The following is a 21,644-nucleotide window of genomic DNA, read 5'->3' on the forward strand; positions in this document are numbered from 1 at the left end:
AATTTATTTTTAAAAAAATAATCAGAGGTGTCTCATGAATATGTTAGGATGTGTTGACTAATAAAAGTATTAGTTTGCAAATTGAGGTTTGGATGTGAAAAGTTTTTGGGTGTGCTGACTGCTGAGCACTTCTTTAGTGCCAAAGTTTAAATTGAACGCTAACCATAAGCAACAACATGCGTTAAACTCTAGTGGTTAATACCCTTAAACCCGAGATCCTAGCAATAAAATACTTAGCCACAAAATTAATATAAATAAATAGAAATGAGTCAGCCAGAGAGATTACTGAAAGAAAGGAAAGAAGTTGCATTGCATATTAGCGCACAAAGCAACCGAGCAGTTTGGCCTCGAAGACGCTACCAGATTCTGAAGCAAAATCGAAAGGAAAGATAAACGAACCCAAAGTTTTGGTTGAGAAGAATCTTGTAGAATTACCATCCTTCTTGGAAATGGAAAATTCGAATGTCACGACAATAAGATCCACTTCTTCCTCCCCAAGAATAGGATAATCATCATCACCTTCCAAGCTTGCCATGGAATAGGCAATAACAAAGCAGACTTTTCCACCTCCTAGATGGACAAAACTAAACGTGTCATCTGTTCCAAAAACTAATTCGCTGAACTCTGTCAGCAGATGTAGAGGGGTGATGCGATGACAATAACAATAACCATTTTCATCATCGTTGAACATGGTGTAGGCTACTACATCATAGCCATGTCCAGGGATGTGTTCATAGCCAAATAATATCTTATTACGATTATCATCATCCTCCTCCAAGTCCAACACTAAAGCCCTGCCTTCGAAGGGAAAAGGCTCAGCACAGCACACAGACCATTGGCCTGGATTCGGGGCATCCGCGGAAAAGCAGAACACCGAAGATATTGGGGTGGAGACCATGATCTTGGTTTTAGTATCATCCGCCACCGGCCCCTCCGGAATTCCCATCACGCGTGGCCTCCTCGCCATAGTTGTTTTTCTTTTTGGAGCTCTCGGATCTATTCTATGAGCTCCACCAAGGATACATTCTTCGCTTTTATATAAAAAATAATAATAAATGTATTTTGGGCAAGTAGTTTCGTTTTCATTTTTTGCACTCTTTTTGCTTACATCATCTTTAAATCAAAACCCCAAATCTTCTCATAATTAAACATACAAATATTTCCTAAAAAAATGTCAATTAAAAAGAAAATTATTTCCTAAAGAAACGCCAACCTTAATGTGTTTCTTCCTTTCTCTGCAAGCATCTCCTCTCCTTTTTGAGTCTAGATCTTCTGTCCCCAAATTACCTGTCTCCTCTTTGTCCCACTATCTAATTCAATTACGTATGTCTTTAAACTGCGCATAACTTTAACGCTGTTTAACTCCTATTAAACCATATATAAAAAATTGTAACGGGGAGGTGGAGAAACCAAATTTTTGTCTAGTTGTTTGTTTTCTACAAATTGTTTTAACTTCTGTTTCTTCTTGGTCTTAATTCGATCTTTTTTCTTACTAGTTTTTGCAAAGCAGGGAATTCTTCAAAACTGAAAAAAGAATCAAATCTGAATGCCGAGCCGATCGATCAGGCAAAACCCATTTCAGCTCATATGCAACTTATGCAGTAGAGAAGTTTAACATGAGGGAGGGTCTTTCAATTCATTACGTTTTCTTAGAATTCATGGTATCGGATGTGGCGATAGAATTTGGAGCAAGATGAAGGCAGTGGCGAAGTGAAAGAGGAGGGGCTGCGTCGATCTGATGCAGAGAGGAGTAAAATATACTTTGATTTTGTTAATTTAACTTTTATGGTTTAATAGGGGTTAACAATGTTAAGGCACTCTTAAGTTTAGAAACAGATGTCACAAAATTAGAGAGGGGACGGAGAGGGGCACATGCAATTTGGGGACAGATTATTTAGACTCCCTCCCCCTAAATTATTGGATCCCAAATTTCCACATTTAGCATCCACGCATTTATACGCATTTAAAAAAATCTTAATCATTCGATTAATCAAGAGGAGATTAATTATTCCACCTCAGAATTGTTGTATTATATTAAAACTTACAATTTGCACCAAGTGCTGCTATTTCCACCATTGTCCTATTTTCCCATCTCTTTTTTCGTCAAAATTTTAAAGACACATTTACCCTCTTGTAAAATAAATTCTAAGAACTTAGGAAACCCTTATCTATTTGTTCCATTTACTTAACCCCCATTTAACACTCTTAACTTCTCCACCTCTCTCCCTTTTTCTCTTTGCCGAAGCCAGATTAAGAATCGAATATTATATCTCTACAATTACCAACACCAAAGAAGTAAGAATCCAACTTAAACCCAAGTTTTAAAACGCTCGAGAATAAATTTCGAACAAATTGAAAAAACCCGTTCTTGCAAAGACAAATATTGATTAATGTGTTGTATTCAAGAACACACATCTTTCACGTTCTGCTAGAAAATCGAGAATAACAAAAACCCATAACCAAACTAGCTACAGAGATCAAATTGGATGGTGATGCAATCAAATTTAATGGGTAACCGAGCTCTTACAAAATAGGGTTGGAAAGGGGCTGCATTGGGGGAGGTAGTGGAAGCTTTGGTTTTTTCTTTATAAATTTTTTTATAAAATATTATTTTTAATAAAAAATATTAATGTTTATTATTTTAGTTTTTTCCTCTTAGTCCATAGCAAAAACTACGAACTCGAGGAAACATGCAACTGAAGATGCCAATGAAGTGAAATAGCGATTTTTATATGATTGTATCGAGGAGAGGAGGCTGCAACTACTAAATATAGGAATTCGACAGAGCCTGTACTAAAATGAAAGTATACATGTATGAATATCCTCGTACGTTAATGGTGACTAATTGTTTTAGCCTCGCATTGTTTTTCAAACACATTTTTTCTTTTGTCAACGGATGTAGAAAAGAAAAGACTCTTGACACACGCATGCGCATAATCGTATCAATGTAATGCATCGGACCCTAGCTAGCATATGAATCTAAAAGAAAACAAAAAAATTTCATTTATGAATTAATTTGAGAAACAAAAAACACAATCCCCATCTTACAAAACCACCCACGTACATTACCCAAGAGAAATTTATTCCTTATCACACTTAGCAACCTCAAATTTTCCAGTTGATTTTCCGTTGGAATTTAAAGGAACCTTCAAGTTGCATTTCATCTTCATCTCCTCAGTAATCTTGAATGTAGTATACTTGGCCCAATGCTTGACATTCAATTTGATAACGATGTCAAAAACCGTGGTGGCCTTAAACTTTGAAACCTCATCATCCAGAAGAGACACCGATTGCTCCCCCTTGAACACTGCATTCAAAGGATGCTTATCTTTGTGTTCTACCTCGAACGGATCGAATTTAGTATTTTTCAAATCCTGGCTTTTGTAGGAAGCGACGGCTTCAAACTTCTCATAGTGGAAGTCAGACCTCTTGTTAGGGTTTTCAACATTTATGGTGGTGGCTAGATTGAACTGGAGGATTTTATTGGTCGTCAAGTTGAATTGGGTCAGCGATGCATCGGTCACCTGGTAGTTGATCGAATGCTGAGGGCTGTATTCGCGAATGACGAGCGTGGCAGTGAGGATGGCGATGAAAAATACGATGATGAGAATGCAGCAACAGCAGCAACATTTTTTCCAGTTCCAAGCCATGGTTGATAGAGATTTAGGAGGAGGGGGGCAATGAGATTTTGTAATGAAGAGTGCAAGATTATTTTCTTTCAAGTTTTGCAACACGAGCACCAACCCTTAAAACTTTTGATCTTGATGTGGATTTTCTCTACCACCAAGACAAAAGAGGGATGGCAACTTGAATGTGAGATTGCTAAGGTATAAAAATGAAGGGTAAATAGGGTGCAAACGCCGGATATGGCGCCCTAAGGGATATAGAATGTGCATACTTAGTAAATACACGTATTATACGTGTATTTTTAAATATTATCCCGTGTTAATCTAGTGTACGTAAATTTAAGCACATCATGTTTTGAGGAGTGCCGCACAACTTAGTTTTGATTATGATTTGTAATTAATGCAAGAAGAAAAGTCGAATGTGAAAAATCCCATGCCATGAGATTTTATGACGCATCATGACAATTGGATGGTTAAGCTTTAGCCTAAAACACACAATTCTGGAATCCATGAGAAAGAAATAAGGGAACTTCAAGTTTATTGATAATATGGGATAACATAACATAACCCTACGAGTTTAAAGTTGTTTAAATACCTTAGAAACCCTAGGAATAAACAAGAATTAAAATAGAAAAATAACAAAGTTTCCAAAAACTGATAAAGAATAAAAACTTGATTTTGGACTGTTAAACGATCTCGGATCATGGGCCCAAAACTAATCTCAGGGCCCAAACTTGCAGCTTTTCAAGTTTGCCTTTGCGCGCACATCTCTCCAACTCCTCTTCAATTACTTCCACCATCTATTCTACATCATTTTAGAATTACTAGTTGTAATTTGTTTTCCTAATTTCATTTAATATTTCACGTTCATATAATTATAGCGGCATTTTACATGTTAATTAACCGAAAAATCCTAAGAATTACTTTTGCTGGATTACATGGACACGAGAAAGCTTCAGACAAGAAAAAGGCTTTTAGATGTAGTTAACAGTATCTAAACTGTTTTCTTCAATAAACGTCTACGGTCACATAAAACTCTTTGACATTTTCTCAAAATGTGATATTACCTTACAATAATTGTGTATTAAAGATAATAATGACAGGACCCGCCCCGGAATTTCCCGAAGACCGAGGCGGACCCCGTCTTGATCCCGACATCCTCCCGATGCCGGGCCCACCTACTTAATAATCGAGACTTTCTACCAAAAATTTGGCAGAGTCTCCCCTGCAATTTAAGCAATCCCAACAAAATTTATTCAACCTGCAACACACAGTAATACTAATCCCAACCAGCAGCATGCTTTCATACACACACAAGTCATACTAGAGTGGCCTCCGGCCTCACAAGTAAAATCTACCATGGCATACAGAGCATCTACTGAATTTAGATTACAAGAACAGTTGAGTATAAGAATTTACACAGTTCTTAATTATAAAGATGCACTGACTCCGCTGCAGACACCACTTGTACTTCCAGGAGCAACTACTGGCTGGGGGGCGCAAAACAGAAAACATGTGAGTGGACAAAAACCAGGTTTGCAGTTAAAACAACATAGTAACCCCACCATGTAAAAATAATGCACAAGTCATGCAGTTTCACAATCCAATAATTAATATACTCAAAACATGGTTCATTAAAACTCTTCTAAAACATCAGTCAACTCTTTCCAAAAAGAACCCCATTCCCTCAAACTCACCTCTCCTGTCAACTAATAAACAATCTCCAATTCCTTTCACACTCAACTATACATATTCAATAATTATACATATAAATACATAAATATAAATAACTATAATTAGCTATACGATATACTTATCACACCACCTAGGTACCGGGGAAAACAATCCAACTGGGGGATCGTTTGACTAGTCCGCAGGATTTCCAGGTGCTATCCTGCGTCTAGGGATGAGCGGTCCAACCGGAGGACGAAACTCCAAAGCTCCCACACTGGAACATCCAACGCCATGTGTAGCTCTCAAACTATGTCCTACGCGCGCAGACTGGATCATCACACACCGGAACATCCAACGCCATGGTGATGACCCTAAACTCTATACACAGTCTTTCCGTACGCCGGAACATCCAACGCCGCATACGGAAAGTGTCTCACCCGCCGGAACATCCAACGCCACGAGTGAGACTAGTAACCGGGGAAGGTACTTACGTAGTGTAATCCCACAACTCCTCTCTAATCACATTCTTCCATATCACTCTCCAACAGCCCAAATATCTCATCTAAAAAGAATATATATCAAAATATACCTCCCCACAATCCATATATGAAATACACTCTCAAAACCCAAAAGGCCAACTCATAATATATTGCCAATTGCTATACACCCATTGAAATTAATTCATGCATATAATACATAAAAATCCAGAAGCCATTAAAACATCATGTAAAACATTTCATCAATTAAAACCATGCATATGATTAAAACAAAGTCCACTCACAAGTATTCCCTCGCTGCCTGACCACGTGAAGGTCCTGCTTGCTGCGTGCGTGCAGTCGAAATACCTATTTCGAAATACGAACCGTTAATTAATATAAAAACCACGTCTAAGCGGAAATTACAAATTAAGTGCTTAACTCCCCAAATTCCCATACGTGCACGTCGAAGATTGTACCCTAAGGTCCGATTACAGGTTTAGGAAGCGTTCACGATTTTACGGTTATCGCTAACCCGCAAACTTTGCATTTTTGAATCGGAACATCCGGGGCTCCGATTCAGAATTCGTGAAGTCCCATACGGTCCTAGGAATACCTAGAACAACATATTTTAAATTGAAAAAGATCTAACGGTTGGAACCTATCGAACCCGGATAACGCATAATATGTGAAAATCCGTTCGATAGCCAAACGACATCCGAATCGAGATCCGCGAATTTCTATGCGCTCGTGACAACCTAAGGATCTCATCGGGTCAATTTACATCCTCACCAAACTCGCCCACGCACCGCCACACGCGCCGGCAGCGCGTGGGTGTCCAGAGTAATTCCGGTGACGGAAAAACTCCACACCCGAGCTCACCCTTCCTACCCTAGCTTCTACTCGATGTCAGGATCACTTCATTCAACTACGAGAAGCTCCAATTCGGCCGGCAACTGGCCGGAATTTCATTTTGAAATTCGGCCCAAAACCTAGATTCCTAATCGGTTTTCTAGACTCAAAATCAATGAAAACCTATACCATCAACAGCTAGAACTCGAAAATTGGATGAGAAACCATACCTCACCCGTCTGAAATAGTGCTCGGAGGAGAGAGAACGATCGACTGGAAGCTCAGACAAGGATCGGCCTGAAATTCGCGTTTTCCGGCGACGAGGCGGCGACGGGCGACTGGAGATGGGTCGGGGAACGTCGGCGAGGTCTGGCCGGTTGTTTCGGGTCCGGTCTCGCGGCTGGCCGTGGTCTGTGGCGGTGGCTCCGTGTCTGCAAATCGGAGAAGGAGGAAGAGGGACGCGGGAGAGAGAGAGAGAGAATCGGGAGGAAGAGAGAGAAAGTGAGGTAAAACTGGAAAAAAAATCTGATTTTTACCCTAACCTTTTTTGAAATATTTACAAGTTTGCCACCGACACTATTTTGCCCGTAGCTTTTTCGTTACAACCCCGATTCAAGCCTACTGCATGTCTACGAAATCATCTCGGTACCAACTACCCAAAAATACCACTCGTGGTCCAAAAATCCTTCCGAAGAAGAAAGTGACCATTTTACCCCTAACTCAAGGGTAGTTTCGTAATTTTATTTAAATCGTTTAAAATAAATATTTAAATTGGAGTCGGGGTGTTACAATCTACCCTCCTTAAAGAAAATTTCGTCCCCGAAATTCACGTACCCGTCAATGGAAAAGATAAGGGTACTTGACCCTCATTTGTGCCTCGGGCTCCCATGTAGCTTTTTCCACAGTTTGGCTTCTCCACAGAACCTTCACTACTGGAATGGATCTAGAGCGCAACTGTTGTTCTTTCCTATCTAGAATTTGTACAGGTTGCTCCTCAAATGACAAATCTTCTTCCAACTCCACAGGTGGATATTCTAAAACATGGGAAGGGTCTGGCATATACTTCCGAAGCATAGATACATGGAACACATCATGCACTCGAGACAGTTCTGCAGGTAATGCAAGTCTATATGCAACCGGTCCGATGCGTTCAGTAATCTCATAGGGTCCAATATAACGAGGGCTTAACTTCCCACGTTTGCCAAATCTCATTACACCCTTCCAAGGAGATAGCTTCAGAAACACCCAATCCCCAACTGCAAATTCGAGATCTTTGGACCTATTATCTGCATAACTCTTCTGTCGGTCTTGTGCGATCTTCAGCTTCTCTTTAATCATCTTCACTTTTTCGGTTGTTGCTCGGATACTTTCCACTTTTTCTAATTTCTTATCTCCCACTTCGTTCCAACAAATAGGAGTCCTACACTGTCTCCCGTACAACGCCTCATAAGGAGCCATTTTTATACTCGCATGATAACTGTTATTGTATGCAAATTCCACCAAGGCAAGGTGAGTATCCCATGAATCTTTCATCTGCAGTACACACGACCTCAACATATCCTCCAAAGTCTGAATAGTTCTTTCTGATTGTCCATCAGTCTGTGGGTGAAAAGCTGTGCTGAACCGCAACCTAGTACCCATAGCTTCCTGTAAACACTTCCAGAATCGAGAAGTAAATCGGGCATCTCTGTCCGATACAATGGACACAGGTGCTCCATGTAACCTCACAATCTCGTCCACAAAAAGTTTTGCCAACTTTGTCAGAGAATAAGTTTCCTTAACAGGTAGGAAATGGGCGGACTTGGTGAGTCTATCCACTATCACCCAAATTCCATCATGTCCCTTGGGAGTACGTGGAAGCTTGAAAACGAAATCCATGGTAATGTGCTCCCACTTCCATTCAGGAATTGGAAGCGGTTGCATAAGTCCGGAAGGTTTCTGTCGCTCTGCTTTCACTTGTTGACAAATCAAGCATCTACTCACATACTTGGCAATGTCTCCCTTCATATGCGGCCATGAGTAATACTCCCGTAGGGTTCGATACATCTTGGTGCTTCCTGGATGCATAGTGTAAGTGGAACAGTGAGCTTCCTCCAGGATTTCTCTTTTCAGGTAATCATTCTTAGGTACACAGAGGCGAGTTCCTGCTACTAACGCCCCATCTCCCCTTATTGCATAATCTTTCCGCGAACCACTTTCTACTTCTCCCCTTATTCTACAAAGTGTTGTGTCTCCCAACTGAGCTTCAATTATCCGCTCCACCAAAATGGGTCTCACATGCAAACTAGCAAGTATTCCACCCTGTTGGGTCATTTCTAATCCCACTCCATCTTTCCGCAGTTCCACTAACAACGGAAGATACGCCGTTCTGAGATGAGCCAAACTTCCCGTAGTCTTCCTACTCAGTGCATCTGCTACCACATTAGCTCGGCCTGGATGATACTCAATCGTGCAGTCATAATCCTTTATCAATTCCAACCAACGCCGTTGTCTCATATTAAGCTCATTTTGAGTGAAGAAGTACTTAAGGCTTTTATGATCAGTGAAAATCTGACACGTCTCACCATACAAATAATGCCGCCAAATCTTGAGAGCGAACACTACAGCGGCAAGTTCCAGATCATGAACTGGATAATTCTGCTCATGCTTCTTGAGTTGCCTCGAGGCATAAGCAATCACCCGATCATGTTGCATCAGAACACATCCCAAGCCTCGCAAAGATGCATCACTGTAGATCACAAAATTTCCTGCATTATCTGGAAAAGCCAAAACAGGTGCAGTGGTTAATCGCTTCTTTAATTCCTTAAAACTTTGTTCACATTCTTCCGTCCACTCATATGCAACATCTTTCCTTGTCAATCGTGTGAGAGGTGCTGCTATCGAAGAAAACCCTTCCACAAATCGACGATAGTAGCCTGCCAATCCCAGAAAACTCCGTATTTCTGTCACACTGGTGGGTTGTACCCAGTTCACAATAGCTTCAACTTTCTGTGGATCCACATAAATCCCTTCAGCTGAAATTACATGTCCCAAAAATACCACTCTGTCCAGCCAGAACTGACACTTACTAAATTTAGCATAAAGCTGCTTCCTTCTCAAGGTTCTCAATACCAACCTCAGATGTTTCTTATGCCCTTCCAGAGTCTGAGAATACACCAAGATATCATCTATGAACACAATCACAAAGTGATCCAAGTATGGTCGGAACACCCTGTTCATGAGATCCATAAACGCTGCTGGAGCATTTGTCAGCCCAAACGGCATCACCAGAAATTCATAATGTCCATACCGTGTCCTGAACGCGGTCTTAGGAATATCCTCTTCCCTGATCCTCAACTGGTGGTATCCCGATCTCAGATCGATCTTAGAAAAATACTTAGCACCCTTCAACTGATCAAACAGATCATCAATCCGAGGCAACGGATACCGGTTACGTATCGTCACCTTATTCATCTGCCGGTAATCAATGCATAACCTCATGGTTCCATCTTTCTTCCTCACAAACAACACAGGTGCACCCCACGGTGAAACACTGGGTCTGATGAACCCAAGATCTACTAACTCCTGTAATTGAATCTTCAACTCCCGAAGTTCAGCTGGTGCCATCCTATAGGGGGTTAGATAAATAGGGTTGGTGCCCGGAAGAAGTTCAATAGTGAACTCGATTTCCCTTTCAGGGGGTAAACCAGGGAGATCATCTGGAAAGACATCAGGAAAATCACAAACAACAGGGATATCTTCCAGATTTAGAGTGATCTCTCGAGTATCAATGATATGAGCCAAATACCCCTCACATCCCTTCTGGAGCAACTTCTTGGCTGTAATAGCAGAAATCAGACAAGTAGGGAGAACTCTACGCTCCCCACGGAAGGTAACTCTAGGTTGCCCTGGACTTCGAAATGTTACTTCCTTCCGATAACAATCCACTGAAGCATGATGTTTCTCCAGCCAATCCATCCCCAAAATAATATCCAAATCCACCAAATCTAAAGGGATTAAATTTGCTTCCAACCATGCATCATCTACTTGGACAAAACAATTTCTGAATACCCGATCTGCGTATAAGACTTCTCCCGTAGGTAGGGAAATACTAAAGCTCCCTGTCATAGGTGTGGGTCTAATACTGACATACGGTATGAAATTGTGTGCTACAAAGGAGTGTGTGGCCCCCGGGTCAATTAAAACACGTGCAAGATAACCAAAAATCGGAATCATACCAGTAATCACATCCGGGGTAGCATAGGCTTCCTGCTGAGACATGGAGAACACACGAGCCTGAGTAGTGGAGCGCCCAGGTTGACCCCTTGATAGCCTACCACCTCTGCCTCTAGAAGATGCCGATGCCCTACTACTGGATGACCCTGCTGCAGATGAAGAAACACCACCCTGATTCTGATTCTGACCCAAAATACCTTGCCCCAGCTGGGCCCCAGTTCCCTGATTCCCTGCATCATTCTGGAGTATAATTGGGCAGTTTCTCTTAGTATGCCCCACTTGCCCACAAAAGTAGCATGTCAGGCTACTACTCTGGCTCGATCCACCTCCCTGAGTGTAACTGGGACAATCCTTTGCAATATGCCCGACTTGCCCACAATGAAAACATGTCAACCCAGTGTACCTAGAAGGAGCCCTGGCGGTGCTAGCTACAGACTGTGGTCCCGAATACTGAGTCCAAGCTGAACGAGAACCGGATCTCCCACTGCTAGAACTAGATCCCCGTCCTCCTGACCATCCTCCACTAGCCGAACTGGAACTAGATCCTCCCCTCTTTGATGGACCCTGACTGGGCCCACCAATTCCTGGTGCATCCCTACGGCGCCTACCAACATTCCCACCAAGTTTCCTTGCCACCCTTGCCGCTGCCTGAGCCAAAGCCCTCATATTTGGATAAGTACTAGCGGTAACAACTGCCTGAATTTCCCACCATAAACCTTCCTCAAAGCGTCTACATCTGTCTTCCTCGGTAGCCACTAACTCAGGAGCAAATCTGGACAGCTCATTAAATTTGTGTTCATATTCCACTACTGTCATAGACCCCTGTTTCAAGTAGAGAAACTCTGATTTCTTTGCCTGTTTATAAGAAGGTGGGTAAAACTGATCTGAAAATACTCGCTGAAATTCTTCCCAATTTATGGTAGCCGGATTTTCATAACCCCTTTTTACTGCTTTCCACCAATGATACGCATTTCCCTTGAGTAGAAAGGTGGCCAAACGGACTCTATCCTCAGCTGGGCATTCCAGGACATCAAAGATTCTCTCCACATCAGTAATCCATAATTCTGCTTCTGCCGGATCTGTACTACCCAGGAATTCTTTAGCTCCAAGTTCCTTAACTCTCTTAATTTCTGAACTTTCCGTACCACGCCTTCCCCCTAAGGCTGTAGCCATTGTACGAGTAAACTGACTGAGCACATGCCTCAAATCCAAAGCATTATCTCCAGCAGGTGGAGGTGGTGAAGGTGAAGGTGAAGGTAGTGGTGGTGAAGGAGGGGGTGATGGAGATGGAGGTGGAGGATTCGGCCCCCATCTCTGCCCACGGCCTCTAATTCTAGCTCTGCGAGCTGACATGATTCTACACAAAGAAATCATGAAATCATTAGATCAACAATGCAGCAAAAGTGCAATAGTCGAAGGAAAATGAACCTAATGCTCTGATACCAAGCTGACAGGACCCGCCCCGGAATTTCCCGAAGACCGAGGCAGACCCCGTCTTGATCCCGACATCCTCCCGATGCCGGGCCCACCTACTTAATAATCGAGACTTTCTACCAAAAATTTGGCAGAGTCTCCCCTGCAATTTAAGCAATCCCAACAAAATTTATTCAACCTGCAACACACAGTAATACTAATCCCAACCAGCAGCATGCTTTCATACACACACAAGTCATACTAGAGTGGCCTCCGGCCTCACAAGTAAAATCTACCATGGCATACAGAGCATCTACTGAATTTAGATTACAAGAACAGTTGAGTATAAGAATTTACACAGTTCTTAATTATAAAGATGCACTGACTCCGCTGCAGACACCACTTGTACTTCCAGGAGCAACTACTGGCTGGGGGGCGCAAAACAGAAAACATGTGAGTGGACAAAAACCAGGTTTGCAGTTAAAACAACATAGTAACCCCACCATGTAAAAATAATGCACAAGTCATGCAGTTTCACAATCCAATAATTAATATACTCAAAACATGGTTCATTAAAACTCTTCTAAAACATCAGTCAACTCTTTCCAAAAAGAACCCCATTCCCTCAAACTCACCTCTCCTGTCAACTAATAAACAATCTCCAATTCCTTTCACACTCAACTATACATATTCAATAATTATACATATAAATACATAAATATAAATAACTATAATTAGCTATACGATATACTTATCACACCACCTAGGTACCGGGGAAAACAATCCAACTGGGGGATCGTTTGACTAGTCCGCAGGATTTCCAGGTGCTATCCTGCGTCTAGGGATGAGCGGTCCAACCGGGGGACGAAACTCCAAAGCTCCCACACTGGAACATCCAACGCCATGTGTAGCTCTCAAACTATGTCCTACGCGCGCAGACTGGATCATCACACACCGGAACATCCAACGCCATGGTGATGACCCTAAACTCTATACACAGTCTTTCCGTACGCCGGAACATCCAACGCCGCATACGGAAAGTGTCTCACCCGCCGGAACATCCAACGCCACGAGTGAGACTAGTAACCGGGGAAGGTACTTACGTAGTGTAATCCCACAACTCCTCTCTAATCACATTCTTCCATATCACTCTCCAACAGCCCAAATATCTCATCTAAAAAGAATATATATCAAAATATACCTCCCCACAATCCATATATGAAATACACTCTCAAAACCCAAAAGGCCAACTCATAATATATTGCCAATTGCTATACACCCATTGAAATTAATTCATGCATATAATACATAAAAATCCAGAAGCCATTAAAACATCATGTAAAACATTTCATCAATTAAAACCATGCATATGATTAAAACAAAGTCCACTCACAAGTATTCCCTCGCTGCCTGACCACGTGAAGGTCCTGCTTGCTGCGTGCGTGCAGTCGAAATACCTATTTCGAAATACGAACCGTTAATTAATATAAAAACCACGTCTAAGCGGAAATTACAAATTAAGTGCTTAACTCCCCAAATTCCCATACGTGCACGTCGAAGATTGTACCCTAAGGTCCGATTACAGGTTTAGGAAGCGTTCACGATTTTACGGTTATCGCTAACCCGCAAACTTTGCATTTTTGAATCGGAACATCCGGGGCTCCGATTCAGAATTCGTGAAGTCCCATACGGTCCTAGGAATACCTAGAACAACATATTTTAAATTGGAAAAGATCTAACGGTTGGAACCTATCGAACCCGGATAACGTATAATATGCGAAAATCCGTTCGATAGCCAAACGACATCCGAATCGAGATCCGCGAATTCCTATGCGCTCGTGACAACCTAAGGATCTCATCGGGTCAATTTACATCCTCACCAAACTCGCCCACGCGCCGCCACACGCGCCGGCAGCGCGTGGGTGTGCAGAGTAATTCCGGTGACGGAAAAACTCCACACCCGAGCTCACCCTTCCTACCCTAGCTTCTACTCGATGTCAGGATCACTTCATTCAACTACGAGAAGCTCCAATTCGGCCGGCAACTGGCCGGAATTTCATTTTGAAATTCGGCCCAAAACCTAGATTCCTAATCGGTTTTCTAGACTCAAAATCAATGAAAACCTATACCATCAACAGCTAGAACTCGAAAATTGGATGAGAAACCATACCTCACCCGTCTGAAATAGTGCTCGGAGGAGAGAGAACGATCGACTGGAAGCTCAGACAAGGATCGGCCTGAAATTCGCGTTTTCCGGCGACGAGGCGGCGGCGGGCGACTGGAGATGGGTCGGGGAACGTCGGCGAGGTCTGGCCGGTTGTTTCGGGTCCGGTCTCGCGGCTGGCCGTGGTCTGTGGCGGTGGCTCCGTGTCTGCAAATCGGAGAAGGAGGAAGAGGGACGCGGGAGAGAGAGAGAGAGAATCGGGAGGAAGAGAGAGAAAGTGAGGTAAAACTGGAAAAAAAATCTGATTTTTACCCTAACCCTTTTTGAAATATTTACAAGTTTGCCACCGACACTATTTTGCCCGTAGCTTTTTCGTTACAACCCCGATTCAAGCCTACTGCATGTCTACGAAATCATCTCGGTACCAACTACCCAAAAATACCACTCGTGGTCCAAAAATCCTTCCGAAGAAGAAAGTGACCATTTTACCCCTAACTCAAGGGTAGTTTCGTAATTTTATTTAAATCGTTTAAAATAAATATTTAAATTGGAGTCGGGGTGTTACAAATAACACAAAAAAGGGTTTATAGCTCAAGTCGTTAAGAGCATGTACTCATGTACCCTAAGTCCTAGGTTCAATTTTCTCTCATCTCCCAATCTTGTTTTTTTGTATATATAAAAAAATAAAAATTAATAACATAAAGATAGGATTTGTAAATTATATTACTAACCAATAGAATTTAACTCCTTTGCACTTTGCACCTATCAAAATTCACAAAGGTGTGAGTTTATTGGATTTTAAAAAGACAAAGAAGGCTGCATAGAAGCATTTTGGTTGGTTGCTTAATAAAGGAAAGTAATAGCGGAATGCCAAAATCTTATTAAAGTCGGTGCCGCCTTGAGATTGCGAGCTGGGTCTTTAAAATGGATCATTTTTATCCGGATAGTGGCACTCGGGTTACTTGAATGATCCATCTCCAACTATCTAGATTGCTTTAAGTCCAATGGCCACAAACACGTAACCAAATTCTTTTAAATTTGCATGTGGAAATGTATGGAAATATTCATTTTTCTTTGGTTGATTCTGCGTGCAGGGTTACATGTACTTTTTATAGCCATAAAAAAACTACAAATTCATTCAGGCTAAAATTGTTAGGAAGGATTTAAACTGAACATGTCCAAAACTGAAAAGAATTTCTATGTGAAAATAATACGTGACACGCTGACTTAGTATTACAAATTCACTCAAATTATAATATGTGCATAATCATTAAAATATTATGCCGGTTTAATAATTGTATGTGTTTTAATTTGAATGAATTAATAATTCTACGTTATTCTGCCATGATAATATCATCACATATAAGAAAGCCGCTATTTTGAAGTAAAGGTTCCTTAGATCTGAATTGAGATTATTAATTTGAAAGTAAACCAGAAAATAAAGTCATCAAATGAACATTGAAACAAAATTTGAAAGAGAGAGAAAAATTATGCAAAAATATAATCTAACTCTAAACTACGTACATGAAACAAATTTAAGCCTTATCACACTTGGTGCTATCAAATTTTTCACCTGATTTTCCGCCAGAACTCAATGGAACCTCGAAATAGCAAGCCATTTGGAGCTCCTTGTTAATCTTGACCGCACCAATCTTGGTCCAATACTTAAAATAGAGCTTCAAAACGATATCGAAAACTGTAGAATTCCTAAAATTCGAAACCTCATCATTCGAAAGAGCCACCAGTCGTTGCCCCTCGAACGATGGAGTCAACACAAACGAATTCTTGTTCCCTACGCGGAAGGGGGCCAAGCTACTATTACTCAAATCCTGGTTCTTATAACTAGCAACGGCTCCAAAATTTTCGTAGTGGAAGTCATTCCATTTGTTAGGGTTTTCAACAGTCATGTTGAGGGATAGATTGTATTGGATGGTGTTGTTGGCCGCAGTCAGGTTGAATCGGGTCAGCGAGGCATCGGTGACCTTGTAGATGACCGATTTCGAGGGGCTGAATTGCCGGATAACGAACCAACCTGTGCCGCTGAGGGCACCAAGTACTACAACAATGATGCAGCAACAGCAGCAAATTTTTTTTAGCATGGTTGAGAGAGAAAGACAGAGAAGGGGTGATGGACAAACAGATTTTCAAATGAACATGATTCATAATATTTCTAATGAACAAGAGTGTGAGATTGTTGAGGTATAGGGAAATATGATAGGGTTACAAGTTACAAGTATATATAAGGCGTAGAGACTCTGCATTGTTAGTAAAGACACGTATAAAATGTGTATTTATCTTATAAGTATTCCCGTTTTAGTTTATGTAAGTTTAAAAATAGTAAGTTTTGAGACTGGCACCTTATCTTAGTTTCGACTTTGGAATATGAAACATATGTCAAGTCCTGAATGTTACATAAAACAATAACAAGGGGAGTGGCCATGTCAAACTATTTAAACATGGGAGTGAAAAGCATAATAAAATCTGCTAGGCAGCATCAGGGTCACCAAACATATGAAAACTCTGACACTCGGTGGTCTGGAAACCACTCCAAAATGTTCCATTAAATGAAGTGCTCAAAGGAACCTTCAGCTTGCAGTCGCTCTTCCTTGGAATCTTGAAGTAACCCGTCTTCACCTTGCCGAATCTGATTCCTATCCGAAGAGCAATCTTCACATCAATGATATAAACCCCATTTGCAGTCTCCGAGTTAAAGTTGGAAATGTCACGTTCCTTAAATCTCATCAACTGCTGCCCTTCAAGATTTGCATTCACAATGGTGGTGTTCTTGTGGCCTTGGTAAAACGGCGTCGAATTCAACCTCACCAAAGCAAACCTCTTCTTTCTGTAGTTAGCAACGACTAGGATTCGGCGGTAGTATAAGCCAACTTTTTTGTTAGGGTTTCTGATGGTGATCTCAAGGGTGAGGTTGTAGTGGAGAGTGTTGTTGTTGATGCTGGTGTCGGTGAGATTGAATTGGGTGAGAGAGGCATTGGTGATGGTGAATTTGGGCTCTTGGGGAAGGAAGATCGACCAGAATATGAAGAAGGCTAGGAAGAATAAGAAGTAGGTGATGTAGCACAAGCAAAAGCAGAAGCAACAGAGGCCACTCCTTCCAAACATGGTTGAGAAGAAAAAAATTCAGCTGGATTTAATGGTGTGAAAGATCAAGTTTGTCTATGGGCATGGGAAGTTTATATGTATAGGCTTCTCTCTATTGGCAGAGAAATTATATATGGAGGGAGAATATTAGATCAAGGAATTATTACAAAACGATCCTTGATATAATAATCTGATCAATAGTTGCATTCTTGTCACTACATAAGTATTCTTGATATTTCTAGGACAATATGGTCGATAGGCCCTTCCTCCACTATAGGAATTCTCCTTCCGTATTTGTATACGTGTTAATATTGATTTACCTTCCTTGTATTGCTGATTCAATTTCTTTCACTACTACAATATCTAGTTATGGGCACTCATATTATTTGTGCTCTTTAGTATAAAATGACACAATTATTCGTGTTCTATATTAAAAGCCGCAGTGCAGCTACAAAAATTGATAAGTTTTCTCTATAGAAGTTTCTATTGCTCATGAAGCACAATTTTACCATTTTCGTGTCCTTTGCGCAATACTTTTGAGCACGAAAGTTTCAGATCTGATTTGACTTTTATACATCATACATGCACACAATTATTCATTCGTGTCCAAAGCATCTTTTAATGAAAAAAAATTTGATCGCAAAAAAATACCTGAACCACCTTTTTTTTTTTTTTTTCCTTCTCTCTCTCTCTCTCTCTCTCTCTCTCTCTCTCCACCACCACCATCGATTTTCTCCCTCACTGTTTCTCAACCATCAACCATCACCACCTCCTACACCCCTCCACCATCTAAATCAGCCCAGTTCCTCTCTCTTTCTCCACCTCATATCCCTCCACCATCCACTTCCTCTCTCTCTCTCTCTCTCTCTCTCTGGGTTTTCAGATCGCAGCCGCAAAACCTGCTCCAGATTCGTGCCCTACCACCAACAATCTCCTTCCAGTGCCTTCTATCCCTGTCTCCTTCCAGTGTGTTTTATAAGAAAAAAGCACAAATGTAATTTACTTGTGCCTAATGTTAAAAAGAACGCACAATATTGTATTTGTGCCTTTATGCCCGTGGTCTTTGCCCAGTTTTTTAGTAGTGCTTGTACATCTCTATTAGGGTTGTCGACTATGTATAAATCTCTCATGTATTACACTTATCAAATCAATCCAAAATACAAAGTTTACATGGAATCAGCCACTCTCCTTTTCTAACAAAATCTTTTCCTTCTCCGGACCTGTTCCTTCCTTTCTCGCCATGCCCACTAATGCTTCTACTTCCTCCTCCTCCGTGACATTGACTTCCTTCCTCCCTGGCCCAACCTTGGCTAATTTCATCAAGTTTACTGAATCCAATTATATATCTTCTCTGGACTGCTCAACTTCGCCCCTTTCTCATTGTCCATGGGCTACTCAAATATGTGGATGGCTCCGCCTCAGCCCCTGCTAAGACTCTCATTGTATTCGACTCTACTGTTCCTGCTCCCAACCCTGACTATCTTCTCTGGTTTCAACAGGATCAACTCGTTGTCAGCTATTTGGTGGCTATCTTGATTTGGACTTGGAGATTGATGGTTTAGACAAGATAAATATCAAAAGGGGAATATGAAATTGGGAATGTTACAGGTGTTAGTTTATGTAATAGGTCATTCAGAATCACAGTGGTAAAATGTATGGTATGGGACATGCAGATTTGCTTGCCCTATAATACATATTAGTGGGTTGGGTAGAATTGAAGTTCATTCATGTATTGTATAATTTACATATTGTAATTCTCACTAATCACGTAAGACATAGGACCCCTATTGAGCTTGTAGACCCCTTATTAAATCTGCTGCAGGTTTTGGATCTAAGGTTTAGTTTGTGACTTAAAACAAGAAAAACGAGTTGTAGATAGTTTTGGACGTTTTGTTGTAGAAAAATAAGTTAAGAGAGAGTTTCTTTCTTGTTATTTTGCTTGTAAAATTAAGATGTAAATTACTTTGGTTTAAATAAAAGTTTCTGTTCAGTTTTCATGTTTCTTGTTACTTAAATTTTAGTTCTAGTTTTTCTTTTACCTCACACTTCCATAAGAACAAAAAATATTGGGGTGTGACACATATATAGTATGACTAGGCAACCTAACAGAGTAGCACACAAAGATGTTCACTGAGAAACCCACTACTTGAAAAAACTAGGGATCATCATTCGACAAGACAATCCACTAATAAAGAAAGAAAGTTACAAAGAAAAACAGGTACAAGCTATAACTTCCTAAGCAGTCTTATTCTCCAAGTCAAAATATGTTTGCAGCTAGTCTTTCATGAAAGTGGCAGCATCCTTCTTGAGCTCTTTTACCTCATGGCACTAACAACACCACACACGTCCAGAATGATATGATGGAATGTAGATTCTGAAAGAAAAGATCAACTTCGTCAAGAAATCAATACAAGAATCTGATATGTAGATCTAAAATGGTGAAATGGTTCAAAGTGTCTAAGATGCATATCCCGTTTTATGGAAAATACATATGTAATGCGTGTTTATTTTTATTTTTATACATATCCGGTTTTAAAGAGCAAATTAGATGAAATGTGATGACATATGAATGTAAGAGTGAAATCGATGTTTTTATTAGTTCAAGCAAAAATTATTGCCAAAAAATTAAAGGGCAAATCGAGTTCATAGTGGATTTCGACATTTAGCTATAATCCGCATTCATTTAATTACTCTCCCATGTAAAGAGGGATAGTGTTGCCGATAGTAGACCTCGATAAGCAGTTGTATGGCATAATCAACATATTCTAATGTATAAAGTAAAATAGAAAGAGGTTATGTCTGTGGGAACACAGATGTTTGCATCCACAACGTCATCATCAATTTTAATTTTCAACAAATAGACAATGGTATTAATTAATTGAAGCTTGTAATAATAAACCTTTACTCTTCTTTTAGCTACATATAATTTCCATTACTAAACTCAAACTGAGAGGATTATTTCACAGTAAAAATATTCAAGATATATCATTGAAGGGCATGCATCCCTTATACTCCTCAGCCTGTTTCAAAACTAAAAGGACCAATCCCAATCCCCACGGAGATTGTAAAGATTTTGACACTCCCACACTCCTTGGAAACAAACTTAGGACCTACAGAAGTTCCATTGTTATAAATAGTACTCAAAGGAAGTTTGAGTTGACAATCCACCTTTGGGGGCTTGAAGTAGGCAGTCTTGATCTTACCATACCTAGCCTTTATCCGTTGAGCCAGCTTCACATCAATATTGTAAACCCTAGCACTTGTTTCCGAGTTAAACCGAGAAAGCTCCTTTCCCCCAAGCACCACCACTTGCTGCCCTTGAAGCACAAAACGCACCATGGTTGTGTTCTTGTGGCCCTGGTAAAATGGAGTGGAAGTGGTGTTGACCAATGCAAACCTCTTTTTCCCATAGTTGCCAATGGCTTGGATCCGATTGTAATATACACCGACCTTTTTGTTAGGATTTCTTATGGATACGTTGAGGGCGAGGTTGTAGTATAGAGTGTTGTTGGTGGTGTTGGTGATGCTGGTGTTGGTGAGATTGAATTGGGTCAACGAGGCATCGGTGACGGTGAATTTGAGCTCCTGAGGTTGAAAGATCAACCAGAAGATGATGATGGCGACAATGAAAAGAATGAAGGCGAGGATGGAGTAGTAGAAGATCCAGAAGAAGCAAGAGAAGTTGCACCAGCGGCTTTGCCTTCCATTACGCATGGCTGCTGCTAGCTGAGAATAAAGAGAAGACTAATATGCTGAGAAGAATGATTGGGTCGTGTTATATACTTGTGAATGATTTAAATCATAAAAGATCGAAGTTACTTGTGAACTTCCAATGGTCGGCCGCATTGACAATGAAGGTACATGCTTCCTCTTAACTTCCAATGTCATTGACTTGGGTATCGTTGACAATGAGGGGCAAGCTCCAGATAAGATTTGAAGAAAATCTTTTACAATTGGTGACGTTTATGAAATAGTCAATTTAAATGGCTGTTGGTTGATTTTAAAAAAATGACATTGCACATCAATTTAAATGCTAGTACGTCTAGGTCTTGGTCTAGTAGTATTTTCAATGTTGGCAGAGAGAAAGAAAAAAAAAAGAGCCAACTAGCTAGAAGAGAGAAGAGA

The 21,644-nt window shown here is 40.8% G+C and overlaps 6 protein-coding genes and 1 long non-coding RNA gene across 7 annotated transcripts; all 7 read right to left on the bottom strand.

The window, feature by feature from the left end:
- On the bottom strand, window positions 245–1,291 carry LOC109950446. The gene has a single exon (XM_020569146.1). The coding sequence runs from the start codon at window positions 965–967 to the stop codon at window positions 317–319; it is 651 nt and encodes a 216-aa protein (XP_020424735.1). The 5' UTR covers window positions 968–1,291; the 3' UTR covers window positions 245–316.
- On the bottom strand, window positions 3,081–3,650 carry LOC18770201 (NDR1/HIN1-like protein 3). The gene has a single exon (XM_007202564.2). The coding sequence runs from the start codon at window positions 3,648–3,650 to the stop codon at window positions 3,081–3,083; it is 570 nt and encodes a 189-aa protein (XP_007202626.1).
- Window positions 4,858–6,952, bottom strand: LOC109950272. Its single transcript, XR_002272591.1, has 3 exons — window positions 6,859–6,952; window positions 6,082–6,145; window positions 4,858–5,116 (listed from the first exon to the last, which is right to left on the bottom strand). It is a non-coding gene; the product is annotated as an uncharacterized LOC109950272 (long non-coding RNA).
- LOC109950400 lies at window positions 10,323–13,011 on the bottom strand. The gene is made up of 3 exons (XM_020568991.1): window positions 12,614–13,011; window positions 10,416–12,200; window positions 10,323–10,326 (listed from the first exon to the last, which is right to left on the bottom strand). Exons 2-3 carry the CDS (start codon window positions 12,194–12,196, stop codon window positions 10,323–10,325), a joined length of 1,785 nt encoding a protein of 594 aa, XP_020424580.1. The 5' UTR covers window positions 12,197–12,200; window positions 12,614–13,011.
- On the bottom strand, window positions 15,956–16,327 carry LOC18769673 (NDR1/HIN1-like protein 10). Its single transcript, XM_007203663.2, has one exon. It carries the CDS (start codon window positions 16,325–16,327, stop codon window positions 15,956–15,958), a length of 372 nt encoding a protein of 123 aa, XP_007203725.2.
- LOC18770757 (NDR1/HIN1-like protein 10) lies at window positions 16,832–17,540 on the bottom strand. The gene has a single exon (XM_007203354.2). It carries the CDS (start codon window positions 17,538–17,540, stop codon window positions 16,905–16,907), a length of 636 nt encoding a protein of 211 aa, XP_007203416.1. The 3' UTR covers window positions 16,832–16,904.
- LOC18770449 (NDR1/HIN1-like protein 10) lies at window positions 20,336–21,281 on the bottom strand. The gene has a single exon (XM_007202892.2). The coding sequence runs from the start codon at window positions 21,231–21,233 to the stop codon at window positions 20,535–20,537; it is 699 nt and encodes a 232-aa protein (XP_007202954.1). The 5' UTR covers window positions 21,234–21,281; the 3' UTR covers window positions 20,336–20,534.

This window comes from Prunus persica, chromosome G7 (genome assembly GCF_000346465.2).
Source record: "Prunus persica cultivar Lovell chromosome G7, Prunus_persica_NCBIv2, whole genome shotgun sequence".
Classification (NCBI taxonomy): domain Eukaryota; kingdom Viridiplantae; phylum Streptophyta; class Magnoliopsida; order Rosales; family Rosaceae; genus Prunus; species Prunus persica.